Here is a 25,991-nt window from a genome sequence, read left to right as displayed (position 1 = left end):
CTGGAGGATATTTTTAGGGTTGTTTGTTTCTTAACTGTTTCAACAATTTTGAGTCTGCATGGACCACCACACGCCTTGTTCAACGTATACATTATTAATTTGGCACTTGAAAGCACAAATATAGCTAGTGAATATTGTGTTGTGTCATGCATACAATAGTGTTGGAAAACACAACACAAATAAATAAACATGTTTGGTTTAAAAAAAAAAATTCTACTATTACGATTTTAATAAGATAAAAATCGTTTAGGTTAATGACCTAAAACGGATTAAAAAGGCCTACAATTTCTTAAACCAAAAATGACACGTTCAGGAATCACTTACAGAAAACTTTATTTGTTTGTGAAACGTTGGAAGTGTACACTGAAGTGGTTAAAATACTAGAAACAAATAAATAAATGGATGTTTTCAGAGTCCTTTAGTGTAAACACAATATTTATTAAATGAATTTAGCTTTTATTGTTTGCTGGCAGCCCCATTGTTGCTGGCAGCTCCATTGTGACCCGCAAACTCCGCCCAGCCGCCACGTCAAAGACCGGCCCGCGAGTGCATAAACGGTTCCACAAACGAGCGCACCCTGTAACACACTGACTGTCGGTGAATGAGATAAACAAAGAGCCGGTAACTTTTCAGGAAAACGGACAACACTCCTCAAGCTCCACGGAAACATGGAAACTGGTAGGTTATGTGCCACTTTCGCCTGTTTCAGTCTTGGTGATTTGTTTCACCGGCAGCCTGAGCGCAGTCTGTATTTGACAGCTAGAGGATGACAGCTGAGGGAGCTAACAGGCTAACTTAGCACTCATTGCTTTAGCATGCCAGCCTGCTAGCATGACTTTGCCGTCGTTTACTCATCTAGTTTTGTCAGATCATACTGATACATTGTCAGCAAGGTACCGTCATCCAAACTGGAGAAATAAGACAGCTAGCTAACCCACCTTAACTTGTGTAAAATCTGGTGTCACTTCCACGAGCCGGAAATGTTAGCTTGTGTTGCTAGCTAACGTTACTCAAGAATGGAGTTGGAAATACCAGATGCTGTCAAAGTCTTTAAAGTGGTAGCGATTCATTTTGGTTCAGTTTTCGTTAGGAAAAGGCTTTGGTCTCATATGCTATTTCGAAAACATGTGTTAACTAACTGTTCTCTTAGAGCCATTCGTTTTTCCTATATTTCTTAAGTATGAATTAAAATAAGGACTTTGATAGTGTCATACTATTCTGATCTTTGGCCTGATTTTGTTTGTGTATGTCTACTGAGCCTCCACTGTTAGGCTGCATGCCAACTGTAGTTCAGCCCTTTGCACATGGAGCAGTGATGGGCATAATAAAGTGCTTAACTAATATAAAGCCAGTTGTATAACCATTGATGTGTAAATTTGCAAGTCACCCTGGCTGCCTGTGTTTGGCCTCTCTCCATAGAAAACCTCTGTGTGCTACTGAGCATTAATTCCTCCACTTGTTGAATAACAGCCAGGCCAACTACTCACCCTTTAGTTAGGATTTTCAATATTTGTTCTTCAACGCACACCACTCTTATGTTGTGTATGTGCAAACTGCTGTCAGTTTATAGCTGTCGGCTAATATTCTGTTACAGATTCTCTCACTATTTAGTTATCCATGCATACTCATCAGTGTCGACAAAAAAATTCTGCTGTTTGCTCCACAAGCAAATCAATGTTATGTGGACATGGGACCCCATGCAGGCCTGCTCTCCAAATATTCTCTGCCTTAGCCCTGGTTCTGCTTATTTTCTGATAACATGGGCATTACAGTTAATAGAGTTTGACACGGTCCTAATCTGCAGCGGTCAGTGCATTTGTGTCAATGGAAAATAACGGAATGCAGCTGAGAGAGAGGGGTTGAATCCTAGGCAGCATGCATGACTAGGCAATGTCCCCCTCAATGTTTAATTGCTCTGCACTATTATTTGACGGAATTACAAAATATACATCAGTGGCAGTGTGTTCCATCAAAGTGTGTATGCACTCATCCTTCCCCGTGCGGCGGGACAAGACAAGCTTTCCGGTTTGTTCCTCTCACAGATGGAGCCAGATAAGTGATACCAGCCAGCTCTGATCGGCCCTTTGCTCCCTAAAGCCACTTATAGAAAGCATGCTTGATTACTTCCTTGTTGTTCTTTCTCTTGTGCTTTGCCCTATGCCAAGTCTGTCCTTCATTCTTTTTCAGCGCTCTAATCGTGATTGTGCTGTTAGTTTATGACTATTGATCTGGTATTTTCCCGGCATTATTGTGACATCTGAGTATGTGAGTGTTCATAAATCAGATCTTAAGAGGGAAATCTGTATGCCTAAAGTGCAAAGATGAGTCACGGGAATTGGGACAGTAGGAAATTCCTCCTCGTAGTTACGGTTAGCTGTCTGACTGCCTATCTTTTAAAGTCTTCCTGTTACAAGTTAGCGTTATTTCTGCGTGTCTTCCCACCTTCATTATTTTACCATTCATTCCGTCATTCCTTTGTTCTATATTTTATTATTCCCTTCAACCTTCTCTACCTCTCTCTTCTTGCTCCTCTAGGTCTGAGTCAGGACAAGGTAGCCACATTCCTCAAGCGGCTGCGGGCCGAGCCACGCTACCTGTTAGCTCAGAATGTGTCAACCTGCATTGACCCGTTGGAGGTTTGTCTGCACCGGCAGACTGTCCAGGATACTGTGCACATTTTCCAGCACTCTATCCCCACAGAGGGCAAGCCCGTCACCAACCAGAAAAACTCAGGTAGGACATAATGTACTATAGCAACATTCATGATTATAAATGTACCTTATACAGTAAAAAGAAATGCGTCCAAATGCGGGTTTGAGTGAATGTCATGCTTGGGTTATCACACACAGATGCCTAAGATTTTGCAGTTTTTTAATTTTTCTAACAACAACAACAAAGAGCACAAACGGATATTATTTACCGCAAATTTTTAAGTGAAGTCTTCTGAAATAGCTCAGAATTAACATAGACATTTTCCGGACAAGCTGCAAAACCTTCTGTTTGTGTGTGTGTGTGTATGTATGTATGTATGTATGTGTGTGTGTGTGTATATATATATATACACACACTATTTGGCAGAAGTCTTGTTTTGCTATGTGGACTCTGGTCAGCTGGAACCACTCATTATGTGTTGGTGGATGTAGTGTAGGCAACAAAAGTTAGTTTTGTCTCAAAAATAGACTAAATGTCTAAACAAAGAAAGTGTAAAGATGGATGCACTTTGAGCATCCTGAAGATGCGGAACACATTACAAAGACCATAGGTTTTGCAACCGATACTTGCTTGCCATCAGTTGTTGTCATTTAGTTCATCATGGTATGATATAAACCTACAGAGACACAAAACTATCTTCATATAGGTCCATGTAACTCTTACGTCAATCTGACAAGTTTTATAGGTCATCCACATGCATTTGTTAGCACCTCGAAATGATAATTGATGATTCAGTTGTTCACTGAAAAAATGTAATGAACGGTGACTCTAGCCTTTGAGGGTTTAGAAGTTATTAGTGAACATAGTGTGTTTGTGACTCGTCACCTATCGGAGCAGCTAAATGTAGAGCAAAAGCAGCATTACTGATGCCTGTACAAATGCATGTTGCTCACTGACCTGCATAGTTTCACTTCAATTCATAGTTCTGTCTGTCTTTGTCTTCTCTTCATTACTAGGGAGATGTTGGATCTTCTCGTGCCTCAACGTCATGCGACTTCCCTTCATGAAGAAGTTTAACATAGAGGAGTTTGAGTTTAGTCAGTCCTATCTCTTTTTCTGGGACAAGGTAAGGCGTAGATCCACATATGTGTTCTTTGTTCCTTAGTGTGATTGTGTGTGTGTGTGTGTGGGCGGGTGTATGTAAGGTATGCAGGGTTTCCCACAGAAAATTTGTTAGTTAAGGTGGTAGGGTGTTTTTTTAATTTATTTTTTTGGCAGCCAGCCTTCCAAAAGATAGAACAATTAAATGTTAACAGATCATTAACCGTTGACCGTCAAGCAGGAAACGGAGTCTCACTTCACCTGTCCGGAAGGCTCTGACACATTTTCCGCACTCCGTGTCGGCAGACAGCTGTAGGCTTGTACCGGTTAATGTTCTGTGCATTGTCGGACACATGCAGCCACTTTCCTGAAACGCCTGTGGCGTGTATGTCCGAGCCTGTCTCCACCGCTTCCACCTGCAGGTTGTCAACTGTGTGGTTTGGAATGAAAGGGAGAAAACAGGACAGAGTAACACGGCGGATACCGCTCATATACATTTTTTTTTGACGACGTAGTTAAGGCGGCAGGCATGTGTTGCTTAGGCTGCCGCCTTAGCTGCAAAGTACCAAACCCTGGTATGATTGCTATCATGTTGTGTAGGTGTTTTTCACATAACCTTTTAAGTTATTAGTCTTCAATGTTTTTATTGATTTGCAGTCAGGACTGTGTGTGTGTGTGTGTGTGTGTGTGTGTGTGTGTGTGTGTGTGTGTGTGTGTGTGTGTGTGTGTGTGTGTGTGTGTGTGCGTGTGCGTGCACGCATTGGTACAGTAATATTATGCAGCACTTTACTACTATACAGTCATTGTCCACCTAAAACCCTCTTTTGTGTGTTGTGATCAGTGCTCTTACAGGTCCGACATCACAGTGACACCTCGTTAAATGTTTATCTCTCTTTCTCTTTATGACCTTGTGTCTTTTTCTCCCACATGTGTAGACAGTTGGCTGTTCCACCATGAATACATTTTTCTGTGTAACAAGTGCCAGCTGTAGGGACTAACACTGACTCTAATAGTCCAACAGAATAAAAACAGTAAATGTGGACCTCTAAAAATATCCTGCCCCACTCTCAGCCAGTGCTCTAGGTTATTACATTACATGTGTTGAGTTGGCAAGTCTGTAGCAAGTCAAATCTATTAGGGTTACTTCGGATCTTTTTATAGTGGGGTTTTATGAGGTACTTATCCATAGCAAAGATGCTCTATATCTAAGGATAGTGCATTACAAGCACTTCATTTATTTATTAATTATTTTCTATTTTTCTGCAGGTAAAAGCTTGATTGTTGTTGGTTTCCAGTCTTCAATATGTGATTTAAGTCGAACACGTCTACCCTTCTGCATTACATATAGTAACGTCACATCATTAGATTCTACAGCCCCTTACAGTTTCTTTGTTCAGTCACCATGTTGCTCTGTTGTGTTTGCTCGTTTGTTCTACAGGTTGAGCGTTGCTACTACTTCCTCCAGGCCTGTGTGGAGACGGCACAGAGGAAGGAGCCCGTCGACGGACGCCTTGTCCAGTTCCTGCTCTCCAATCCAACCAATGACGGAGGACAGTGGGACATGTTGGTCAACCTCATTGGTTAGTTCCCATCATAAAACCTAATCACCTTGATAAGAAGTTCATGTTGAATGATTGACTAAGTTGGGTAAGAAGTTCATGTTGAATGATTGACTAAGTTGGGTAATTTGTCCCTATTTGGTAATTAGAAAAATGAGCTGTACTTCTTTCTACAGAAGAAAAAACTGGTAGAACATTAGAGTTATTTGACTGGATTAAGAATCTTGTTTTAAATTGTGTTTTATACCAAAGATCCTCTATACTAAAGATTTACACATTTCAAGCAGCGCCGATGGAATTAAACGGTACACACTTCCTGTAGTGTAGTGAACGTTGTGCGGATGGATGAAAAGTTATATTGATATCATTTATTAATATGTTCTTTTGCTAACGTTGGATATTTACACAGCTAAAAGACATATTTAGCATCACGGAGATTAGTTTTGTTAGGGCGTTCACGAACCTTAGCTGACGTGAGCTTCTCTGTGTTGCCAGATCTCGCGATAGTTTGGTCCTGAGACAGAAACGGGTCTCAAAACAAAGTTGATTTTCAGTCTGAAAAATGCCATTTTAGTGTCAGAATGTTCTGGAGATATGTGGCTTGTGAAAAATGGATCCAATATATACTACCAATATATAACCTATGACTCTGGGGCGAAGAATCGCTCATAATCTGTGTTCACGTTCACTTCTCCTGTTGGAATCAATACACTCAGGACCTGCCGCTAGTCTCCTAAAGAGGCGTGGCCGTGGTGGAGCCCACAGGGACACAGATACTGGAAACTACTCTTAGTTGGGACATCTGGGTTCTAATCCGTCTCTGTTTATATTGTCCTGTCTTCAGAAAAGTATGGCGTCATCCCAAAGAAATGCTTTCCAGAGTCACACAGCTCCGAGGCCTCACGCAGAATGAATGACATCCTTAATCATAAGGTGCGTTTACACATTTCGCTCCGTTCAAACTAATTACGCTCACATATCAGTGAGTCACGTAATCAGTGAGGCAGTGCTGACTTTTGATTTTGTCTCACTGTGTCTTACAGCTAAGAGAATACTGCCTAAGACTGAGGAACATGGTGGCCAGCGACGCTACTAAAGCTGAACTGTCTGATGCTATGGACACCATGATAGAGGAGGTGAGACTGAAAGAGCACATACAACTGTTTCCTGTAGGACATATTATATTCACCACAAGAAGTTTCCCAACTAAGAACCTTTTGAGGAACTGAGGAACATAACCTGTGTTTGACTGGAGGAACTAAATGTAGTCTCTAGTTCTTCCAGTCAAACATGGGTTATAGTTCCTCATATGTTTCAGGTGCCAAAAATAGTCCCTGCTCGTGGGTAAGTTCTTTCCAAAGGTTCAGGAACAGGGCCTGAAATTACCATCCGATCACTCACCAGATGCGGGTGAATTTTGCCATTGGCGGGTAAAACTGTCAATCTACCTGCCACCTTGGCAGCCAATGAGAATTGAGTGATTCAGAGTTGTTTTTTTGCCATTGTTGTTCTTTCACATTTCAACCAAGTCTGCCATTTTCTTGGATTTGAGCTAAAAATGACATTATAGGAAATCATTATAAAAAAAAATATGTTTGATAAGAGTCACTAATTATATTGATTTCATTAATAACTTCACAGCACTTAAATGTGTTTTCTTAACAAGTTCAAGAACAATGCTTGTGGATTTCCTGTATTTCACCTTTTATGAGGCAAAGAAATTGGCTAGTAAAATGCCTGTGTGGCTAGTGGATTTTAAAATCCAACTGCCACAGTGGCTGGTGGCCAAAAAAGTTAACTTCAGTCCCTGTTCAGGAACTATCAGGGAAGAGTTTGCCACGTCAATGGCGTCACTGATTAATCAAACATTACAACTGTACAGCTTTATTCACAAAATAAGGAAACACTAGGTCACTCTGGTACAAAGTACTGACATTTTTGATAATGTTTGTTAACATTCAAAACAGCTATGTAGTCTGGTCATGTTCTTGACTAGTTAAAAAAAGAACAGAAAATAAAGAAGTGGTGGTGAAATACGAGAAATAAAGCTTTGGTAATTTTTTTTTATCATGGTTATGTGGTAAAGCAGAAATACATAACCATCAGTCACTCAGCAGATCATCTTGATTTTAGTGATAGGTGTTATGAAGTTTTTAGTCTCCTTTTCATTAATTTAGAACATCCATCCAGGCATCAAAGTCGCTCCACTGCCAAAGAACAACAGGATGAGTCGGTGGCGTTTCCTCTCTCGTCTCAAATGCTGCCGTCATTTTTGTTCCGTCATTGGTCTAATTGGCTTAATCTTCAGGCAATGGAAACGCAAGTGGGAGTTTGCAAAAGAGAGGCTTTTGAGTTGTGAGTTCAGTTCCCGAGTTTAGTTCCTTGGGTTCCATAGTTTTATGGAACTATTTGAGGGAATGAGAGACATCAAAGTGACCCAGAGTCACTCCTTACCTGTTCCAACATGCTGCATGTGTTGTGAAGTTATGAGGTTGATAGAGGGTGAATTATATTAAATAAAGGCATGAATAAAGGACACATGCAGACTTGTTTATGGATATACACGCAGTGCCCACTGTATTGGGTACGCCTGTGCAGTCTAATGCAATCCTCTACATCTGTCCTGCTATAAAGTCTACTGTTTTGATGCATATAATGTTCAGGTTTTTTTAACACTGTCAACATTTTCTTCTTTAACCATGACTTCAGTAATACGCATTTAATTGAATTCACACAATTTTGACAATCTAAAAAAAAAATCATCATCATTATACACTTCATAAAGGTACAATTTATGGCAGAGCTGTTGTATTGTCTTCCAATAGATTGTACAGGTGTACCTAATAAATATTGAAAAATGGCACACCTCGTTTAACTTTTTTCCCATTTTGCCAGAAGAGGGGGCTGTCAACCATCCAAATAAGAGGGGCAAATCTAAGCAGGTTTCTTAATACTCAAGAAGGTTTAACAATGAAATATTGTGGCACTTTATAATACCTACATCATTAGGATTTCATATCAAACTGACTTAATTCAACATACCATTACATTAATAGCAGAGGTGATACTAGTGCATAAACATGCAAGCAACTTGCATTTCAACTGACAGGTGTAGTACAGGGAGAAATGATTCTTATATAGTTTCAATATAACAAAACATTTGTTCACGTTCACTGCAGGTCCATTTACTGTCTTACTTCCAAAGCCTAAAAAAAATATTTTTTTATAACAGAACTTGCAGAATACCTGCCTGTGTCTGCAGTGTAGTATAATTTAAAGTACCTTTTTCAATATGTGCACATTACACACAGTGTGTAAAAGCAACCTATTTAAAAAGAAATAACCTGCACATACCCCCAGAAAGTGAATGTTTATGAAACAAATCCATGCATATGTAAACAAACTCTTTCACTATGTACTTATGTCCATGTATGCATGCACTGAAATTCAGGGTATAATTATAATTGATAGTTAATAGTTACTTTACTGTTAACACAAATCTAATGAAATTAATAAATGAAATGATCATCATTAATGTTTACTAATTATTAGTAATGCTATAATGTATGTTATTTAACAGTTTATTGTTGCACACATACCATTTTATATATTTAAGTATTTGTTAATAATAACTTAATGATTTGTAAACCTTTAAGAAATAGTTTGTAAACCATCAGATTATTTGGATGGCTGCCATGATTTGAACACTTTGTTAATGGTTTATACATTAAAAAAAGCATCAATCAACATTATTCAGATGGCTAATATAATATTATTATATACAAATCATCTCTTTTATAGATCAGCAAAAAAGATTTAATTGGGCCAAATGAATGTATCATTAGTTGCAACTTTATAATAGCCAAATTTATAAATAGTTAACAAAACAATTTTTAACCTTAGAAAAAGTGTAAACCATATATCTAAATGTATGAACAAATAATTTTATATAACCTGTAACTAATGATGAAAACAGTAACATTTACCTAAAGTTGAAATAACCATTCATTTACCATTTAACAATGATGGTTATTATAAAGTGTTACCAAATGCAGTCGAGAGAGAGAGAGAAAAGGTCAGTCAGTCAATCAGCCTCCCATTGAGACGATTGCACACAGAACAGGGGTCTGGTTATGCTGCCATTGTAGTCAGCTGTTTGGTTGCATTGTGCTGCTGGCTGTTTGCTTGTTTAAACAGTCGCCTGTATCTCACAGCGCGCCCCCCCCCACCCACACAGACTTCTGCATACACGCACAACTGTATGTTGTGCAACAGTAAAGACTCACTGCACTGCACGATAGAGTGGGGGGCTGGAGGGTTGTCAGTGTGTTTGTTTGTCCACCTGGAAGTGGTTTGTTTTGCCAAACACCACTCTGTCACTGCCGATGGTGATGAAGGATTTTGTCATGTCAGATGAACTGCTGACATAAAGCCAGCTAAATTGTTCAATGATATTGTTGCATTTGACCAGAATCAGGGTGCGAACTACGGGGGGAGCTAGGGGGAGCTCGGCTCCCCATCATAAGACATGGGCTCCCCTGAAAACGTGATTTGTGAAAACAAATTTTTTGGTGGGGTGGGGATCTATATTATTAACAGTGTGTCATTTTTGACATGCAATTTCAGTTTTGTGTAATGTGATCATCATGGATTATTATGTGTAAAATTGCAAAAATATCATTCATTCATGCATGAGGGAGATTTAAACCTAATTCACTTCAATAAAGATGACTAAACATGCTATTCTTGTCATGAGCATCAAGGCGTGGTGGTGCTGCAGTGCAAATTCAACTCCTGTTTAGTACATGTTAACTCAAAGATTCGTAGAAAAAATATAAAAGTTGGAGGCCAGTAATCGGGGCGCAAAGTACTTGAAATTCATTCTGCAGTTAGCATCATATAGCCATGGCAAAAAGAAAACAAGGCAGTTTAATTGATTTTGGTTTTACTAAGATATTGTGTAGGGATGACGCTAATAGCACGACCGATTCACCTGCTGCATGCCCCGTTAGCACACCTCCCGCCAGTGGTGACAACGCAAGAAGAAGCTGAAGAAATAATGTCCTCTCTGGCTGAAGATGGTGGTGGTAACAGCTCGTCAGAGGCCGGTCACCATCCTAACCCTTCTTGCTCCTCTCTCCCGTTAAATTGGAATAGCCAGCAGTGGAGAGACTGGAAGAGCTGATATACATGGCTGTTTGTTAACCCTTGTTTCATCGTTAACCTTTGAGAGAGATTATATTGATGGAATAGCTGGCAGTGTAACGCCTTTGCATCTTGAGCAAAGTCACACTTGGCCATTGGCTGCATCCTTTGGTTTTATTCAGAATAGATGCAAGTAACAACGGCATGTTTTTCACTTCACATTTTAATAGCAAAGGTCTTGTTTATTTTCAGGCTGGAGGCAATTCCAGGTGCAACTCCCAATACACTTTTGTTTGCAGAGTAAAGTTAAAGCTCAAACAGAACATGTTAGAGGCAGTTTCCCCTGCAGGGAGATCACAAACTAAAACCTAAGTGTTGCTCCTCCAAGAGGCCTCAGCCAAAACTGTAACTACAGTCCGCACACACTGTGGACACACAGCACGTTGTTCAAATGCTAACACGCTGTGGGCAAAACTGTTAAGGATGGAAGCTTGGGGGTGCGTCGCTTAGGCCTAATTGAATGGAGGAATTATGGTATTCTTCGGTAGCCTGAGTAACTTTAACTGTTGTTCATGTGAAATCTCAAAGACAGCCTGATGCTTTGTTTATAGACTATTTGTTGGTGGCTGTTTGCTGTTTGACCTATCAATTCCTGTCGATAAAGTATAATAGGGTAAATCCTGTATAGTGCATACAATTGTAGATGTTAGGTATTTTTATATGTATAAAAATAAGAAAAATGAGGGCTCCCCCAAAGGCCACGGTATAGTTTGATCACTGACCAGAATCATTCTAAAAACCAATATTTATAATTGGACACCAACCTCAGTAGAAAAAGTAAAATTTATTTAATCCCAATCTGTACATTGTTTACACACCTGTGCAAATCCCAATGATTGAAATCATGAATCAAATGGAATACAAAATAATTTTTTACTTTTACCTTATCATGCTTTTGATCCTATTGTGACTCCAATATTGAGTTAGAGAGTCATCTAACAAATAACCAATAACATAGTTGATAATGAAAATAATCCCTAATTGTATACAGAATCACCAAAGTCAGTCTAAGAAATGTCACATAACCCCATCTACAGAGCAAGTTTCTCCAGCTTCAACAGTACTGTCGGTCAACAGCTAACGCATTAGCATGTGCAAAACTGTGCGTGTGTAGACTTGCGTAGGGTTTCTTTGGACTCTTACAAGTGGGAAACTAGTGTTTCCTATACATGTTCACCTGCATTTGCATCTATGGGTGCACATGTGTTTCTCAGGGTCTGAGTGCTGCGTCAGTCCTACTTTGCTGTGTGTGGAGGTGATGCTGTCCACCCTCCCTAAGCGGCGGCTTTGATTGTGCACTGGTCTTTATCACGCCAGCCCCACACATACTCCCATGACAGGCAACCGGGGTCAACATCTCTGCTTTCACTTACTGTATTGATGGTGCGCTTGATTTAAATTGATCCCTTTGCGTGTCAAGAATCTATTGGTCAGGCGCATTGCACATCACATTCATCGAAAAACCTCTGCAACAGCAGCTTTACCCACTTTAAGCTGCACCTACAGTAAGAATGAGCAAGCTAATCTCATGCACCGTTTGTCTTTATAGAGGCTGTTAGGATGACAGGATCCATACGCTGCATTATTGAGGCAGAATGGATTAGTTTATGTTTCAAAGCCAGTCTTTCTCTTTCATGCTGTATCTGGTGTGTGTCCCTGCTCTTCTACTCTCACTTACATAGACAAGTAGGCAGCGTGCACCAAACAGATAAAGTGATATTCAATGGCAACTGTACGTATGCACGTACAGTTGCCAGTAGAGACACACAGATTGTATCCCTCACACCACAACTGTAGCCCTTCCGTGCTCCATTGCGTCATGGAATCAGAAACACCATGTGCGGCTCTGGTCTTGGCTCTGAATGAAGGGAGCGTGGTTCTTCAGACAAGTCTAATTTACGAGACAGCCATCAAATCGCAGAGGAACTTTCCTGCTGGAGCTGCGAGGGTCAGCGCTGCTGGCTATTGACTCAGTTGATTGGTTGTTTCATGGGGGTGGGTTGCTACACATTTGTCATTGTTAGGAGCTGCAACGATAGCTTGGCCATTTCATAGATTTCCACTCACATTTCTCAAATGTTTTTACACCATTGTTAGAATGTAACACTGACCACATGTGTTGCATGTTTACAAAACATGGAGGTTTTAATCAAAACCTTGCTCATTTTTATCCAAACTGTTTGCATGGTGTCATTTGCTTACACACACAAGTCCAGCTTCTATTCAATAGTTATACATTTGCATCAGTGTAGCAATGAGGCGCATGTTTTCCTCAATTTGGCATTAACTGGTTGAGAGCCAGCTTTAGACCCTTATTATGTCTGTGTTAAAATTATTTCTACTAAAAGTAATTTGGCTGCATCATTTTCACAGCACAATTTTAATTTATCTCATGTATATGCTAAATGTACAAAATACAAGGGGCATTTAATCCACTTCATTTAGAAGACTGATCAGGTATTTGGCATTTAATTGCAGTAATAAATATTTATCAATGAAACAAGATAGTCAGTTACAGGTGCACATATTGCTGCATTGGACTAAGAAGAAGTCTCACACTTTTTACTACCACACAAGATGATAAAAGCAAAAAATAAAATGCTATTTCAGTGTTCATCTGTAAAGCGATATAACGTGCAAGCTTACAAAAACTAGACAGTTCCATGCCAATCTCAATTAAAGTTGGGCAGGATAGCAGGTGCATCCGATTTGATAATGCCTTTAAAGCCCATGCTAAATCAAAGATGTAAATGCCACCCCTTTTTTAAATTTTTTTAACTTTTCCTATAAATAGATAAAGTCACTTAGGTGTTAGTAAGAATGTATCCAAAGTTACAAAGGCTTAGGCAACGAGTGGACCACACAGATAGTCCAGGAGAGAGGAAAGGCTGACATCTTAAAAACTGGAGTGAATGCTCGAGGTTACCCATATATCCAGATATATTGTAGTGTGTTGCCATTGGTTTGACCTGCTTACTGTATGTGTTAGGCTCACTCCTAACTCCAGGTGATTTGTTTGGGTTGTGCAAAACAAATAAACATGCAGAGGGATGCCAGCCGGTCGACACTGCAGTACAGATGCTATCAAACATTAGTTGCGGTTAGCCCCAATAGCGTGCAGTCAGTTAGCTTTTTGTTTATAGCGAGACACGCACACTCGATATGTCGCAGAATTGAGACTGACCTGAGGTGGACCTTCTGCTAGAGACTGATGAGTTGAAGAGATCACTGCCTGTTAACAAACTGCTGGTTCCTGCAACCTGTGAAGTTTGATTATTATGTTTCAGAATGGTAAAGTATGAATGAGATGGTCTTTTGAAGTTACAGTCCAAACATGAGTCGAGTTTCTGAGTAACGCCGGTTGACGTAATGAAGAACTTTTACCCTGAGGGCTTGGGCTCAAATTATTTTTGTAAATTCTGTTTTGAAAAACCAACCGTGATGAATTTGCTAACATATGAGTATGATCAGTATTCATCATTAAAACTCCCAGTGCATTATGAAAGCAGTTATTGCGTGTTCAGCAAATTAAATGAGCGACATCATGTAATTAATTTGATATGGATGGGTATTTTACGGTTTTGTCAGCCTCTCCCTTTTCTGTGTGTCTTTCTCATACACATCTGTCATTAAAGCCGCAGGTGTCTCAATGTTGGTCCTGCTCAAATGTCACCGTGGCTGTTTATTCTCTGACTGAGGTCTCTCGGTTAGCCCAGCCCTTGCCTCACACCTGCTTTATTTACCTTGCCCGGACAGGATTGGTCGGCGCAAGGCTAAACTGGCATTAAGAGAGATGCTTACAGTATGTCTCGGGCCATCTGAAAGACAAATTGTAAAGGGAGTGAAGAAGTTTCAAGTTACCAGGGAGAGCAGAGTTTTTCTTGGAAGACAGAGACAAAAAGCAGGAAAGAAGAGAAAAGGGCGGGGGTCAAGAGGGAATGGGAGATGTCTTGTCAAGGTGCCGAGGGCATCTGGGCAAACACAGACCAGACAAGGGGATGGACACCTTGGCATTTCGTCTTGCCCACAGGGAAGTCTAAACAAAGCAGTTGAATTAGGAGGAAAATGGCTCGGGGGTGATGAGGAGTTGAGCAGATGCCTTTGTTGACTCTGCCCATGTGTGTATTTTTGTGTGCGTCTGTACTTTTGACTTTACGCATTTCTGTGATGACAAGGTGGGGGGGTTGTTTGTTTGAATAAGCCATGCCTGAATTTATGCATTTTTGTGTGTTTGTCTCTGTGCGAGAATGTGCCCGGGTAGGTTTGGGGTGAGAATAGTGGGCTCAGTGGGCTCAGTGTCTACTAACCAGAAAGCAAGAATGTCATCTTTATGTAGGGTGCATTTAATATGTGTTGACTAAGCAGGGGAAACTGCTGCCATGGCTGCTATATATCTCCAGGCTGAGCCAAAAATAATCCCTCATCAGCTGTGTATTCAGCTAGACAGAAGTTTAATTTTGTCTGGATGTCAGTAATAGAAGTCAATAAAAACAGGGTGTTATACATTATATATTGGAAATATGTCCTTTGTGACACCCGTAGTCATAACAGTGAGAGTGTGATCTATCCCCATTCATCTGCACAATTAGAACAATACTCCCCGTAGTACACACTGTTGTCTACCACCAACAATGGACTGCACCGCATCCTAATTTCTCAGCACTTTTTTAATCGTATTTGACTGGAAAAGCATTTGCTGGGTCCTGGGAGAGGAGAGCAGAGGATGGGAGAGGTGAAAAGCAAAAGTGGGAAATTCCTGAGATAACTATATCAGAGGTTAGGAGGGCCAGATTGACAGACGGCCCAGTCCAAACAACCCGATTTAGCCGACAGGAACTCAGTCTGAACTCCAGCGCCGCAGGAAGACATGGAGGGAGGGGGGAAGAGTGTGGTCTGCAAATGGGGAAATGGACGGGTATGAAAAAGGATGGAGGAGAGGCAAATGAGGGGGAAATGTAGGGAAAGTTGAGAGAGCCCCAGGCACTGATGGATGAGTGTATGCAAGGACAGACATGGAGTAGTAGGGGTTAGATGAGCGCACGTTAAAAATATGAGCTGGAATTATGATTTACAAACTTCTCCAACAACCTCCCTATAGGCAAGAACGTACAAATGTCCCTGTTCAGTTTGACTCGTGGTGGTTCTCTTGACCTCAGTAGAGGTCTAGGAGTCGCCTCGGGATATGTTAAAATAGAGATACTGTCTGTTCACTCTGAAACTTGTTTGAACAATAACTGACTGTCTGTGCATGTTAAAAATTAGTTTAACGCAAATGCGATTGGTAAAGAAGTTGATGTTCAAACTGTGTGTGTTGTGTAGGTGTTCCGGGTGGCCAGCGTTTGTCTAGGCAGCCCTCCTGAGACCATCTGTTGGGAATACAGAGACAAGGACAAGAACTTCCATCGCATGGGACCCCTCACCCCACAGGAGTTCTACAATGAGCACGTCAAACCTCTATACAACATTCAGGACAAAGTATGTGACCCATTAAACACATCAGATCAGGCCATGTAACTTTCTGTTGGTTGCTACTGTGTAGGACCTCCATTTCTGACTGCCTATGGGAAGTTGTACGGTTTCTGAGCCTGAATGGGACCTCTCTATCCTCAGGTCTGCCTCGTGAACGACCCTCGACCCCAGAACCCTTATGGGAAGCTTTACAGTGTTGAGTTTCTAGGTAACATGGTTGGTGGTCGCAGCACTCTGTACAACAACCAGGCCATCCAGCTGCTTAAAAAGGCTGCGGCTGAGTCCATCAAAGACGGAGAGGTAGGTTGGGGCAAACAGGTTTCAGCTGTACACACACCTTTGTCCATTTGAGGGTGTCGTCATGTGTAAACTTAATAAATCTCAAAAACGGCTGCCTTTTTTTTTTTTTTTTCTCTTAGGCGGTGTGGTTTGGTTGTGACGTCGGGAAACATTTCCATGGCAAGCTGGGCATTAATGACATGAATGTGTAAGTAAAATGCATCATGTGGAAGTTATTTGCAATGCTATTTGAATCTAGTCTGCTGCACATTTGTCCAATGTATTAGAAGCAATGCATTTAGCTTATTAACATTTAGCATTATTAATGGCTTTAGGTTCTTATTTGTCAAAGGTGGGGATAGCATGTCCCAAAGCCCTTCAGGAGAGGTGGGTTTTCTGGGCAAGTAGGTTTGTTTAAAAAAAAAAATATATATAGATAGATATTTTATTATTATTACTACTACAATACTTTGAGGAGAATGCAACAAGGGAATACAACAATATCCTACGGACCGACTATTCAGTGTTTTTCGTCACTATCACTATACTGAACCGTACCACTCTGAAATGCTTGAGGCGGCTGAACACCAACCAGCCCAACACTTACCTAAATGTAAAATGGCAATCTTAAAATGGATTTTACCAGTGAATTGGCGCACTTGTGTTTGGCACTGTTGTGTCCCAGTCTTGTCTGTGCTGTGACTGCAGGGTTCACACACAGGAGCCTTCATGAGGTGTCAGTCTCTCCACAGGAAAAAGGTTGCTTATCATTGCCCTTAAGGTGCAGCAACATCTGTCTTGAGTTGCTGGCGCCAGGGTTAAATTTGCCCACTGAACCAATCCAGCATGGTGCAAAAAATGTCTGTTACCATCTCTGCTGTAGCTCATCTTTCAGACAGATCTTTTCTTGTGCTGGTAGATTATAATTGGAATAAGGCTGAGGCTTAATGGAGCCTGATTTCTACAGTCATGTTCAAGAAACATGTTCGCCCGTGCAGAATCCCAGACTAATGAAGATTTTGATTTGGCTTTTTATGGTCATCACACCTCTTTCCCTTCCCCTACAAAAAAAATATAATATTAGGATTGATGGGATATGATATAGGCAATTACCCATTAAGTATCAAAACGTTACCTTTTCTCTTGAAATGATTAGTATGTAGATGAACTCAAGTGCAGACTTTGAGTTTCTTTAATCAGAGGTGTGTGTGTGTGTGTGTGTGTGTGTGTGTGTGTGTGTGTGTGTGTGTGTGTGTGTGTGTGTGTGTGTGTGTGTGTGTGTGTGTGTGTGTGTGTGTGTGTGTGTGTGTGTGTGTGTGTGTGTGTGTGCGCAGGTTCAACCATGAGCTAGTGTTTGGAGTTTCAGTGAAGAACCTCTCTAAAGCAGAGCGACTGATATATGGAGACTCTCTCATGACCCACGCTATGATCCTCACTGCTGTCACAGATAAGGTACGCTCACACAAACATACAGCACAGGTGGGTGACTGTTCGGTAAACTCATGCAAACATACAGTATGTATACAAGCAGGCCGAGAGGAATACACACATTCAGAGTTTCCCAGGCTTTATTGCATCAAAGCCTTGCTGCGTGTTTACGTTGCTTTAATCGGCTGCAGTTTTTCATAGTGATGTCAATTTCCCCCTTCTGTAAGTAACCCCAGCTGTTAGGACACTTTCTTTCCTCCAGTATCGGCTTGTCCCTCTTATCTCCACATTGTCTGCTCTCTTTCTCGCTCTCTCTCTCTCGCTCTCACTCTCTCTCTCAGGATGGGAAAGAAGGCTATGAGAAGTGGAGGGTGGAAAACTCCTGGGGCGATGACCGTGGAAACAAAGGTGAGTTGAAAGACACGTAACGCATTATTACAATTCCTACTTTAAGTCCTTTCCTTTAGGGTTAACCTGTAATGAATTACTAGCAATAAGTTATTTTACCCTGATTGTTACGTTGTCAAAAGTAATAGGCTACATTGTCATGCCACAGAGAAGTAGCTGCTTGAAAACATCTGAAACGGTTGCTTTCACCTGGATATAGTCCCAAAATCTGACCCATGCTTTTGCAACAAAGGCCCCCTGCCTCCCCATCTCTCTTTCACATCTTTCTCACACCGCGGTGTCTCGTGATAAATCCTCATCTTCCTGTTTGTGTCTATTGAATTAAGAACAGGATTAGACTGAGATGTTCCTCTGTGTTGCTGCTTTATGAACTTGTAATTGGCTGTGTCCTGTTTCATAAAGACTCTCACACGCACGCACGCACGCACAGCAGCCCTTATTGTGCTCTTTCTGCTGCCTCTGGGTCAAGTTGCATGAACGTAGTTACAGAATAAGCTAATATTTAAGGTCAGAAAGTAGCACAGTGAAATTCCTCCAAATATATTAATATTTGGTTTTACAGGCTTGTTTTGGCTTGGTGACATAGTGACTACTTAACAGGGCTAAGTTGGTAAACTACTGTAGCTGAGGAGCTTACCCGAATGAATTGATTGTGTGACCAGGCCTTTAGACTTTACACTAGAGAAGAGTATAACTCTGTATTGCAACAGCGACCTAAGACTTGTAGTTAGCCTTTTTTAAAACTGGGAACTTTTGAACCAGCTTTTTTTTTTTGGTAAGCTAACAAAGTTGTTTTTTTTAAACCACAAATTCAAAATGAATTTAACAAACTAAGTCAGTCTTGGGCTGGCTACCAGTAAGTCATTTTGATGCATTGGGGGAAAATGTTGTCATTAAGTAAGTAAGAATTGTTTGTCTATATGCAACAGGCCCCACAGCACAGCAGGTAGTCCACATCACTGTCCCAGACTTTACGGTCTACTGTTGTTATTCCCTCTATCCTTTCATCTCTGTTTCTCATCTTCCTCTGACCCTCTCTGTCTCTCTTCTCCATCTCTGAGCTCTACATTCCACTGCAAATTATAGGAGAGTATTTCAGGTCAGTCGTGCATTGTCTGGCAACGCACACATACAGTGCAGCGTATACACACACAGAGACACACACATACCGACAATATTTGCTTGAACCCACAAACCGTAGTGACTGTTGGGAAAACATGTGAAAATCCCTCAGTCAAATCAAATGTATTTCACGCATATCTTATTCCATAAACACCAGCAGATAGGGAGGGCCAGGGCCCCCAGCTTGTCCACAGCCAAATTAATAAAGTTTTCGAGAACATCAGTTCGTGAAGTGGAGTTCACATGGGAATCTGGGGTCTTTGTTTGTTCGACAAAAGCTGAGGGGGAAAAAGAGGCACAAGTGGAGGAAAGGAGAGGAAAGCATGCAGGAGAAAGGAGAGAGCTGAGACAGAAATGGAGGCGCATTGCAGGTAGAAACTTTATAAAATAAGGAAAAAACAAAGGCAAGTAGATGTGTAGTACAAAAGAAATATGGTGTTTTTTGAAAATTAAACCATGGAAACATATTCTGGTACAACCTCAAAATACAATTATGAACCTGAAATGAGCATAATATGGCCACTTTAAAACCATTTCAGACTAAATGTTTGGCAACACGCTCTGAGGTTTTTATTTTCAATTTGATAGGACTTTAGCCTGAAGTGTCACGGATTTTGTTTGAGCTCTGAATACGTTTAACGGTGTGAGAGAGAGAGAGAGAGAGAGAGAGAAACTATGATTTTCTTTGCACATGTTTTTATTGTTAAGTAAATAGAAAAGAAGATGATGTTAATGTGGATGGAAGGATTTCCTTTGTAGCAGCCGTAACAGATTCTTTGGAAGAGAAACTTCATTAGCTTTTCAGTATGCTTCTAATCATTTGCCATTGATTTGCACCAAACCCACAGTTACATATCTGTACCCTCATGTCATTTAAAGGTCCCCTTTTTATTTCCCATCAAATGAAAAAGGCTTTTTCTGTGGTCTTCACACAACTTTGCCACTTTTTCAAGTGGAAACATAAAACTACAAAGGATGACCACAGTCTTAAAGTGCTCATATTATGCGTTTTGTCTTTTTCCCTTTCCTTTTATAGTGTTATGTATCTTTTTGTGCATGTTCTAGGTTTACAACGTGAAAAAGCCCAAAGTCCACCCCAAAGGCACTTACCATCTCCAACAGAAAACACTGTTCACAAACTGCTCCAAACAGCTCTATTGTAGTCCAGCCTTTACTTCCATGATAATCGTGCGTCACTTTGTAACACACGTTATAATGCTCGCCTAGCTGCTAGCGTGGCACTCCCTCATACTCTGCTTCTGACTGGCTAGTAGTCCTAACCTAGCTACTGCGCATGTGCAACTCCCAACAAAGATGGAACAGAAGTGTGATGCCTCACTCTGTAGCTAAAACAGAGAGCTCAATACACAGGGTGAAAAGAGGAGCTGCAGCAATGTGCAGTACAACAAAAATATGGGTTGTTTTTTTTGTTTTAATTAAACCATGTAAACCTATTCTGATATAACCTCTAAATACAATTATGAACCTGAAAATGACCATAATATGAGCATTTTAAAACTACTTCTCGTGACAATTTATTTGACTTTTATGTTCTTGTGTCTTCGTTTCTATATTAAGCATTGCTTTTAGCCAAGCTACTGCCATGGCTCAAGGGATACCAATGTCTGTCAGCTGATCAGTCCACAGACCAAACAACTATTGGATGGGTTGGCATGTAATTCATGGTGCCCAGACGATATATGTTAATGACTTATAATAACTAAGATGGAAAACATGGTCAAAAATGATACCTACTTTACATAAGCATGTTAAGATATTTATTGTTAGCATTTAGCTCAAGGCACCACTGTGCCTGAAAATACCTCGATATCAATACCGCAACGATATTGTAGTGTTGACTATTGGTGCTTTCGCAAAATATTTACACAATGAGATTTTTGTTAAATAATCATCAGTAATGTGGATATAATGACTAAGTGGGTAAAGGCAAATAATAGAACCATTACAACAGTCTGGTAAGTTCAGAAAATGACATCACTTTACTGTAATGCAGCCTTTAAAACCAAGAAAAGTCTAAACTTATGCCATAATATCCAAAATCTAAGACGATATCTAGTCTCATATCACACTATAATTTTAATATACAGTAGATATATTGCCTAGCTGTTCAGTTCACTTGTTTAATAAAATAAATCTTAGTTTTTTTTTTATTTATTAATTATTGTTCACTTCTCTTATTTCGACTAAATTTCTATGAAAGTCGTGGTTCATGTTGGCCGGTGATGGTCCGGTGTTGTGGATTGCTGCTCAAATTGGAAAGCAAGATGACTGCTCCACACTCTTCTAGCTTACAGTACACCCATCTGTTCTGAGACAGGACAGTCAGCCTATCCCTAAAAACAAATAAGGACACCCAACATTCACACACACCACCATGCCACCCAACACGCGGGTTCCAGGAAGCTCACATCAACACACACACGGGATACCGCAGTGAGAACCAGGCAACGTGCCATCTAAGATTTGCGTACTTGGAAGAGCACACATACACAACCCAGACACGCCATCCCCGATACATTGTTTTGAACTATGGCACGTTCTTGCGGTTGCCCTGATGTCTTTGATAAGTCAACTTGACAGTAGGAGGGATGCTCTCGTTTGCTCAACTCAGAGAGAGAGAGAGAGAGAGAGAGAGAGAGAGAGAGAGAGAGAGAGAGAGAGAGAGATAACTTATTTAAATTTCACTCTCAGATCTGGTTGCCAGTTCTCATCCAGCTTCCATTATGTGTCAGTTCAGTACCAGATCGGAGCTGTTGCAGACATCTTTCCTTTTAATTACCGTAGTCATTTCAGCATGGGGTTACGTCTTCCTCCAAAAAGAGATTAGGTTATCCGAACATGTTTTCTCTCAGTGTAAGTTCAAGGTTGGCTTTCATAAACACCCCAGATTTGGCCACGTTGACCCGCTATGACTACACAAACGCACGCTGAGGGAGACGGACATTGTTTAGTTTTATCAGGGTGGGTGTACAGAGGTGATAGCAGAAGTGTTGAAGGCATACTGCACTGCAGGGTGGGGGAGTGTGAACCGTGAGGGTCCCGGTCCTCCACCCTTCTGCCTGTTAAAACAATAGAGTTTAGTGATAAAGAGCACTTTAAAGCAATTTAATGTAAAATATGTTTGACCATTCTCTCGGCTTAATTAGTGACATGATGTGATCTTGAATCACGTATTTCTCTCCACAATAATGTGTTGTGATTAAGGCTTTCTTTGAACTGACGGATTGACTTTGACTTTTTTCCACAAATCCTGCTATTTTAGCAAAAAAGTGTGAACAGGCTGGAAAACTCTCACTTTAGGAGAATATAAACAGCATCTAAGTTGAGGAATTTTTCTGCTCAGGACCATGTTCAAATTTGGAGAAGCACCACTCTTATATGCATTGTATAAACATTGTAACAAAGAGACATTCAAGGTCCTGTTTATTTAGACCGGCAGGTTTAATTATCTTGTACTAATCTACACACCTGTCCAAAAATGTTTTTTTTTTTTTTTCTTTTATCAAACTCTGTTGTGATGCAGTATATTCCGACTTTAACAACTGATTGGTTGTCTTCCCTGTCTCTGTAGGTTACCTGATCATGACTGACGACTGGTTCTCTGAATATGTGTACGAGGTGGTGGTAGACAAGAAGTTCCTCCCCCCTGATGTCCTGGAAGTGATGCAACAGGAGCCCATTGTACTTCCTGCCTGGGACCCAATGGGAGCCCTGGCATAACTAGGGAAATCCAGGTTTTAACCCCAACCTCTGGTCTATTTGACTCTGCCCTATTCCTCGGCTGCTTTTACCTCTTCAATATTCCCCCCACACCTCCTTCCAAAACAGCCTGTTCTTTTAGACAAAAATAATAAAGATTTTTTTTTACTGGACTGCCTGTGTCTTGTGTCTATCTTTATTTCTTCCAGAGAGTGGCACTTCACACTTCCACACCTTTTTGTTTTCTGGGATTGTGAAATGAATATGTCGCTGAATCTGGGCCTGAGCATTTAAAAGGTAAAATGGATCTATTGCTACATAAACACTTCATTTCAAGACCATGCAGCTTCACAAACGGCAGAGGATTTAAGAGTGTAACTGCAGTCTGAGCTGTGGACATGGTTATATTCTGACAAATACTGTAAAAGGCAGTCAACTCCGCTGTTGAATGCCACGTATACCCCTGTGTCGTCCACAGCTTCTTTCACTCGGACACGACCAAACAGCAGTGATTTGCTGTTCTTGGAGTAACGCTTACATCATTTCCAATAACACACAATCTTCCCATAACTTCCTCTCCCTGCAAACAACTCAGTGTAAACCAGAAAAAGTAGCATATGCGTGTGTGCATGCGTATATGTATTTGTTTTCATATCTTCTGCCTGTATCCCCCCTGATTGGGAATGTCAAAAGCAGGAAAAGGTCATACTTAAACAATACTTCCTCATTTCTACACAGAACAGCTACATTGCACTGCCAGGTGAAAATCCAGGCACTTTCCTGTGCAGACTGTAATCATTTCTTAGTGACGTTCCAACTCTTCCTGCTTTAAAACACTCCTGTCAAGGTCTGGGCGACCTCTGACCTCCCAGCAGTTGGTCAGTCAGCTGAGTTATTGCTGCTCACCTTCTATAGCGTGGTTGTTAAAAGCAAGAAGTGCCCATTCAGCATCACTGGCTTAAGGTAGATAGGAGACCTGGGACAGGAGAGCTTTTATTGTGACAGGAACTTAGCCCCGCCCACAACATTTGAGGTCGGGAAGTTTGTTCATTTTCTGACTAGAATCTTAGGATGATGACGTCAGGCAAGCGTTCGCCCAGTTTTCCACAGTTTTCCTCCATCCATCAAATCCACATACAGTCAGTGACAGTCAAGCTGTTTTGATATAATAACAATAAACCTGCTACATAAGCTGGATTGATTCTGAGATGTAAGTGTTAATTGATAACATGCCCAACAATTTCTATCCTAGAAGTCTTCCCTCAGAGGAATGGTATTTTCTTTTATGTGGATTTGATTTAGAGTAGAGTGCACTAGAACTATTAGCTGGCTATGAAAGCTAAGAAACTATGAACATGTGGGCCTCAAAGTCACACTTTGGGCAAGAGTGATTTTTCTTAACACATAATATTTCAAGGTTGAGTAATTCTTTGAGACACTGTCTCCACCAGCATAGAAAGGAATTAACATAGCATTTTTTTTTATGTCGGTGAAGTAATTGCATCTGGTCAGTAGAGTTTTTGTCCGTTCAAGCATAATGCAACAGGTGTGTGTTAATTGGTTATTGGAGCTTATCAGACAACCAATCAGGACAGAGGAGTCAACACGGCTTCTCAGGTAACGGATATAACGTTACCTCCTTAAAATTGTAAAGGAGTTCAACACTCTACTGTAATGCTTTCCTGATGATAAATCAAGGTTCATATAAGGTATGATGTCTGTTATCACCAAAATGGTTCATATTTTGTCAGGGTACTTTTATTTAGCTAGTCTCGCATTGCCAGACCTTCCTCCACACCGCTATTATTTAGCTAACCTGGGCAAACTAATTAGTTCTGTAAATAGCCTAGCGGTAATATCTAGCTACACTTTAGCTCAAACGAAAATATAGGCCAACTGCACCAAAACATTTATTTATTTTTTGTTGTGGATAATAAACGTTGCAGAATATCTCTGCCGTGTCTAATTTAGGGTAGAATAGTAATTTGCAATACATTGGAATATTGGGATTGCATCTGCTGCTGAATTACTGCCAATTCAAAGCGAGCACTTCTTGCTGCTCGTGTTTCAAAGTAAAAGCTTTTCATGGCAAAGCTCGACGTAGACTTTTATTGTGACGCAGCTACAGAAAATGCATTGTGCTTATCCCCGAATTGTCATGGCACAGGTCACTGTATTCGCTCTAACTACAGTATTGGTGTGCATCACAAAACTTGATGGTTGTTGCTCATGGGCATGACATACAAGTGTCATGTGAATTCAGATGCTATGAGCTATATATCTGTCTTTGTTTATATTTAGACATGAAAAGTGATTTTTGCTTGGCAAAGTTTGGTGACCATGGTACCACTGGTCTAAATATCTGAGTCAGATTTGGATTTAAGCCTTTCCTGGTTATTCCTGAAGGTGCAATCATGTTTGACATTACATATTACATATTGGCTAATGTAGTTGTCGTTACTACTGTTGATTGTTGAGGTGTATGGTAGTCATGCATTATAAGCCCCAGCTGCCAACATAAAGTCTAGAGCATCCATAATACACTTAAACTTATCATTTTAACAATAAGTCACATCTATAATGTGATATGACTGTTGATATTGTGCACCAGAAAGCATTATGTGTGTGTGTTTATAAGTGTAGTCATAAAATCGGCCTATACATTATAATGTATTTACTATAAAAGCCTCCATTATGCACTAGGCCAGTGGTTCTCAACCTGGGGGTCGGGAACCCCAAGGGGGTCGCAAGATAATTTCTGGGGGCCGCCAGATGGTTGGGGAGAAAAAAGACATATTTTAGACTGTTTTTTATATTATTGTGTGAAGTTTGGTACATTTCATGAGTTATATTCAGAGCTTAATTTGTAAACCAGGAGGTCCTGGAACACAGAAATGGTGCTGTTCCGGAAGGTCAGGGGAGAGAAAAAGTCACAAAGGCATCAAAAATCCACAGAGCCTTGAGCACATTGGACAAGGCTAGATGCTACCTGCTTAAACAAAAAAGTAAACAGAATTGTTTCTTTACATATGTATTAATCAGAGCATT

At 40.6% G+C, this 25,991-nt stretch overlaps 1 protein-coding gene across 1 annotated transcript; it reads left to right on the top strand.

Annotated features, from left to right (window-relative positions):
* The first annotated feature begins 525 nt into the window (after nucleotides 1–525).
* Nucleotides 526–23,116, top strand: blmh (bleomycin hydrolase). Its single transcript, XM_039787407.1, has 12 exons — nucleotides 526–678; nucleotides 2,536–2,733; nucleotides 3,669–3,778; nucleotides 5,192–5,333; nucleotides 6,157–6,245; nucleotides 6,356–6,448; nucleotides 15,837–15,992; nucleotides 16,128–16,286; nucleotides 16,406–16,473; nucleotides 17,600–17,717; nucleotides 18,035–18,101; nucleotides 22,816–23,116. The coding sequence occupies exons 1-12, from the start codon at nucleotides 669–671 to the stop codon at nucleotides 22,962–22,964; spliced, it is 1,359 nt and encodes a 452-aa protein (XP_039643341.1). The 5' UTR covers nucleotides 526–668; the 3' UTR covers nucleotides 22,965–23,116.
* The last annotated feature ends 2,875 nt before the right edge of the window (nucleotides 23,117–25,991 follow it).

The sequence above is a fragment of the Perca fluviatilis genome, chromosome 2, assembly GCF_010015445.1.
Source record: "Perca fluviatilis chromosome 2, GENO_Pfluv_1.0, whole genome shotgun sequence".
Taxonomy (NCBI): domain Eukaryota; kingdom Metazoa; phylum Chordata; class Actinopteri; order Perciformes; family Percidae; genus Perca; species Perca fluviatilis.
Note: the sequence above shows the minus strand (reverse complement) of the source record. Positions and strands in the feature narration are given on the sequence as shown.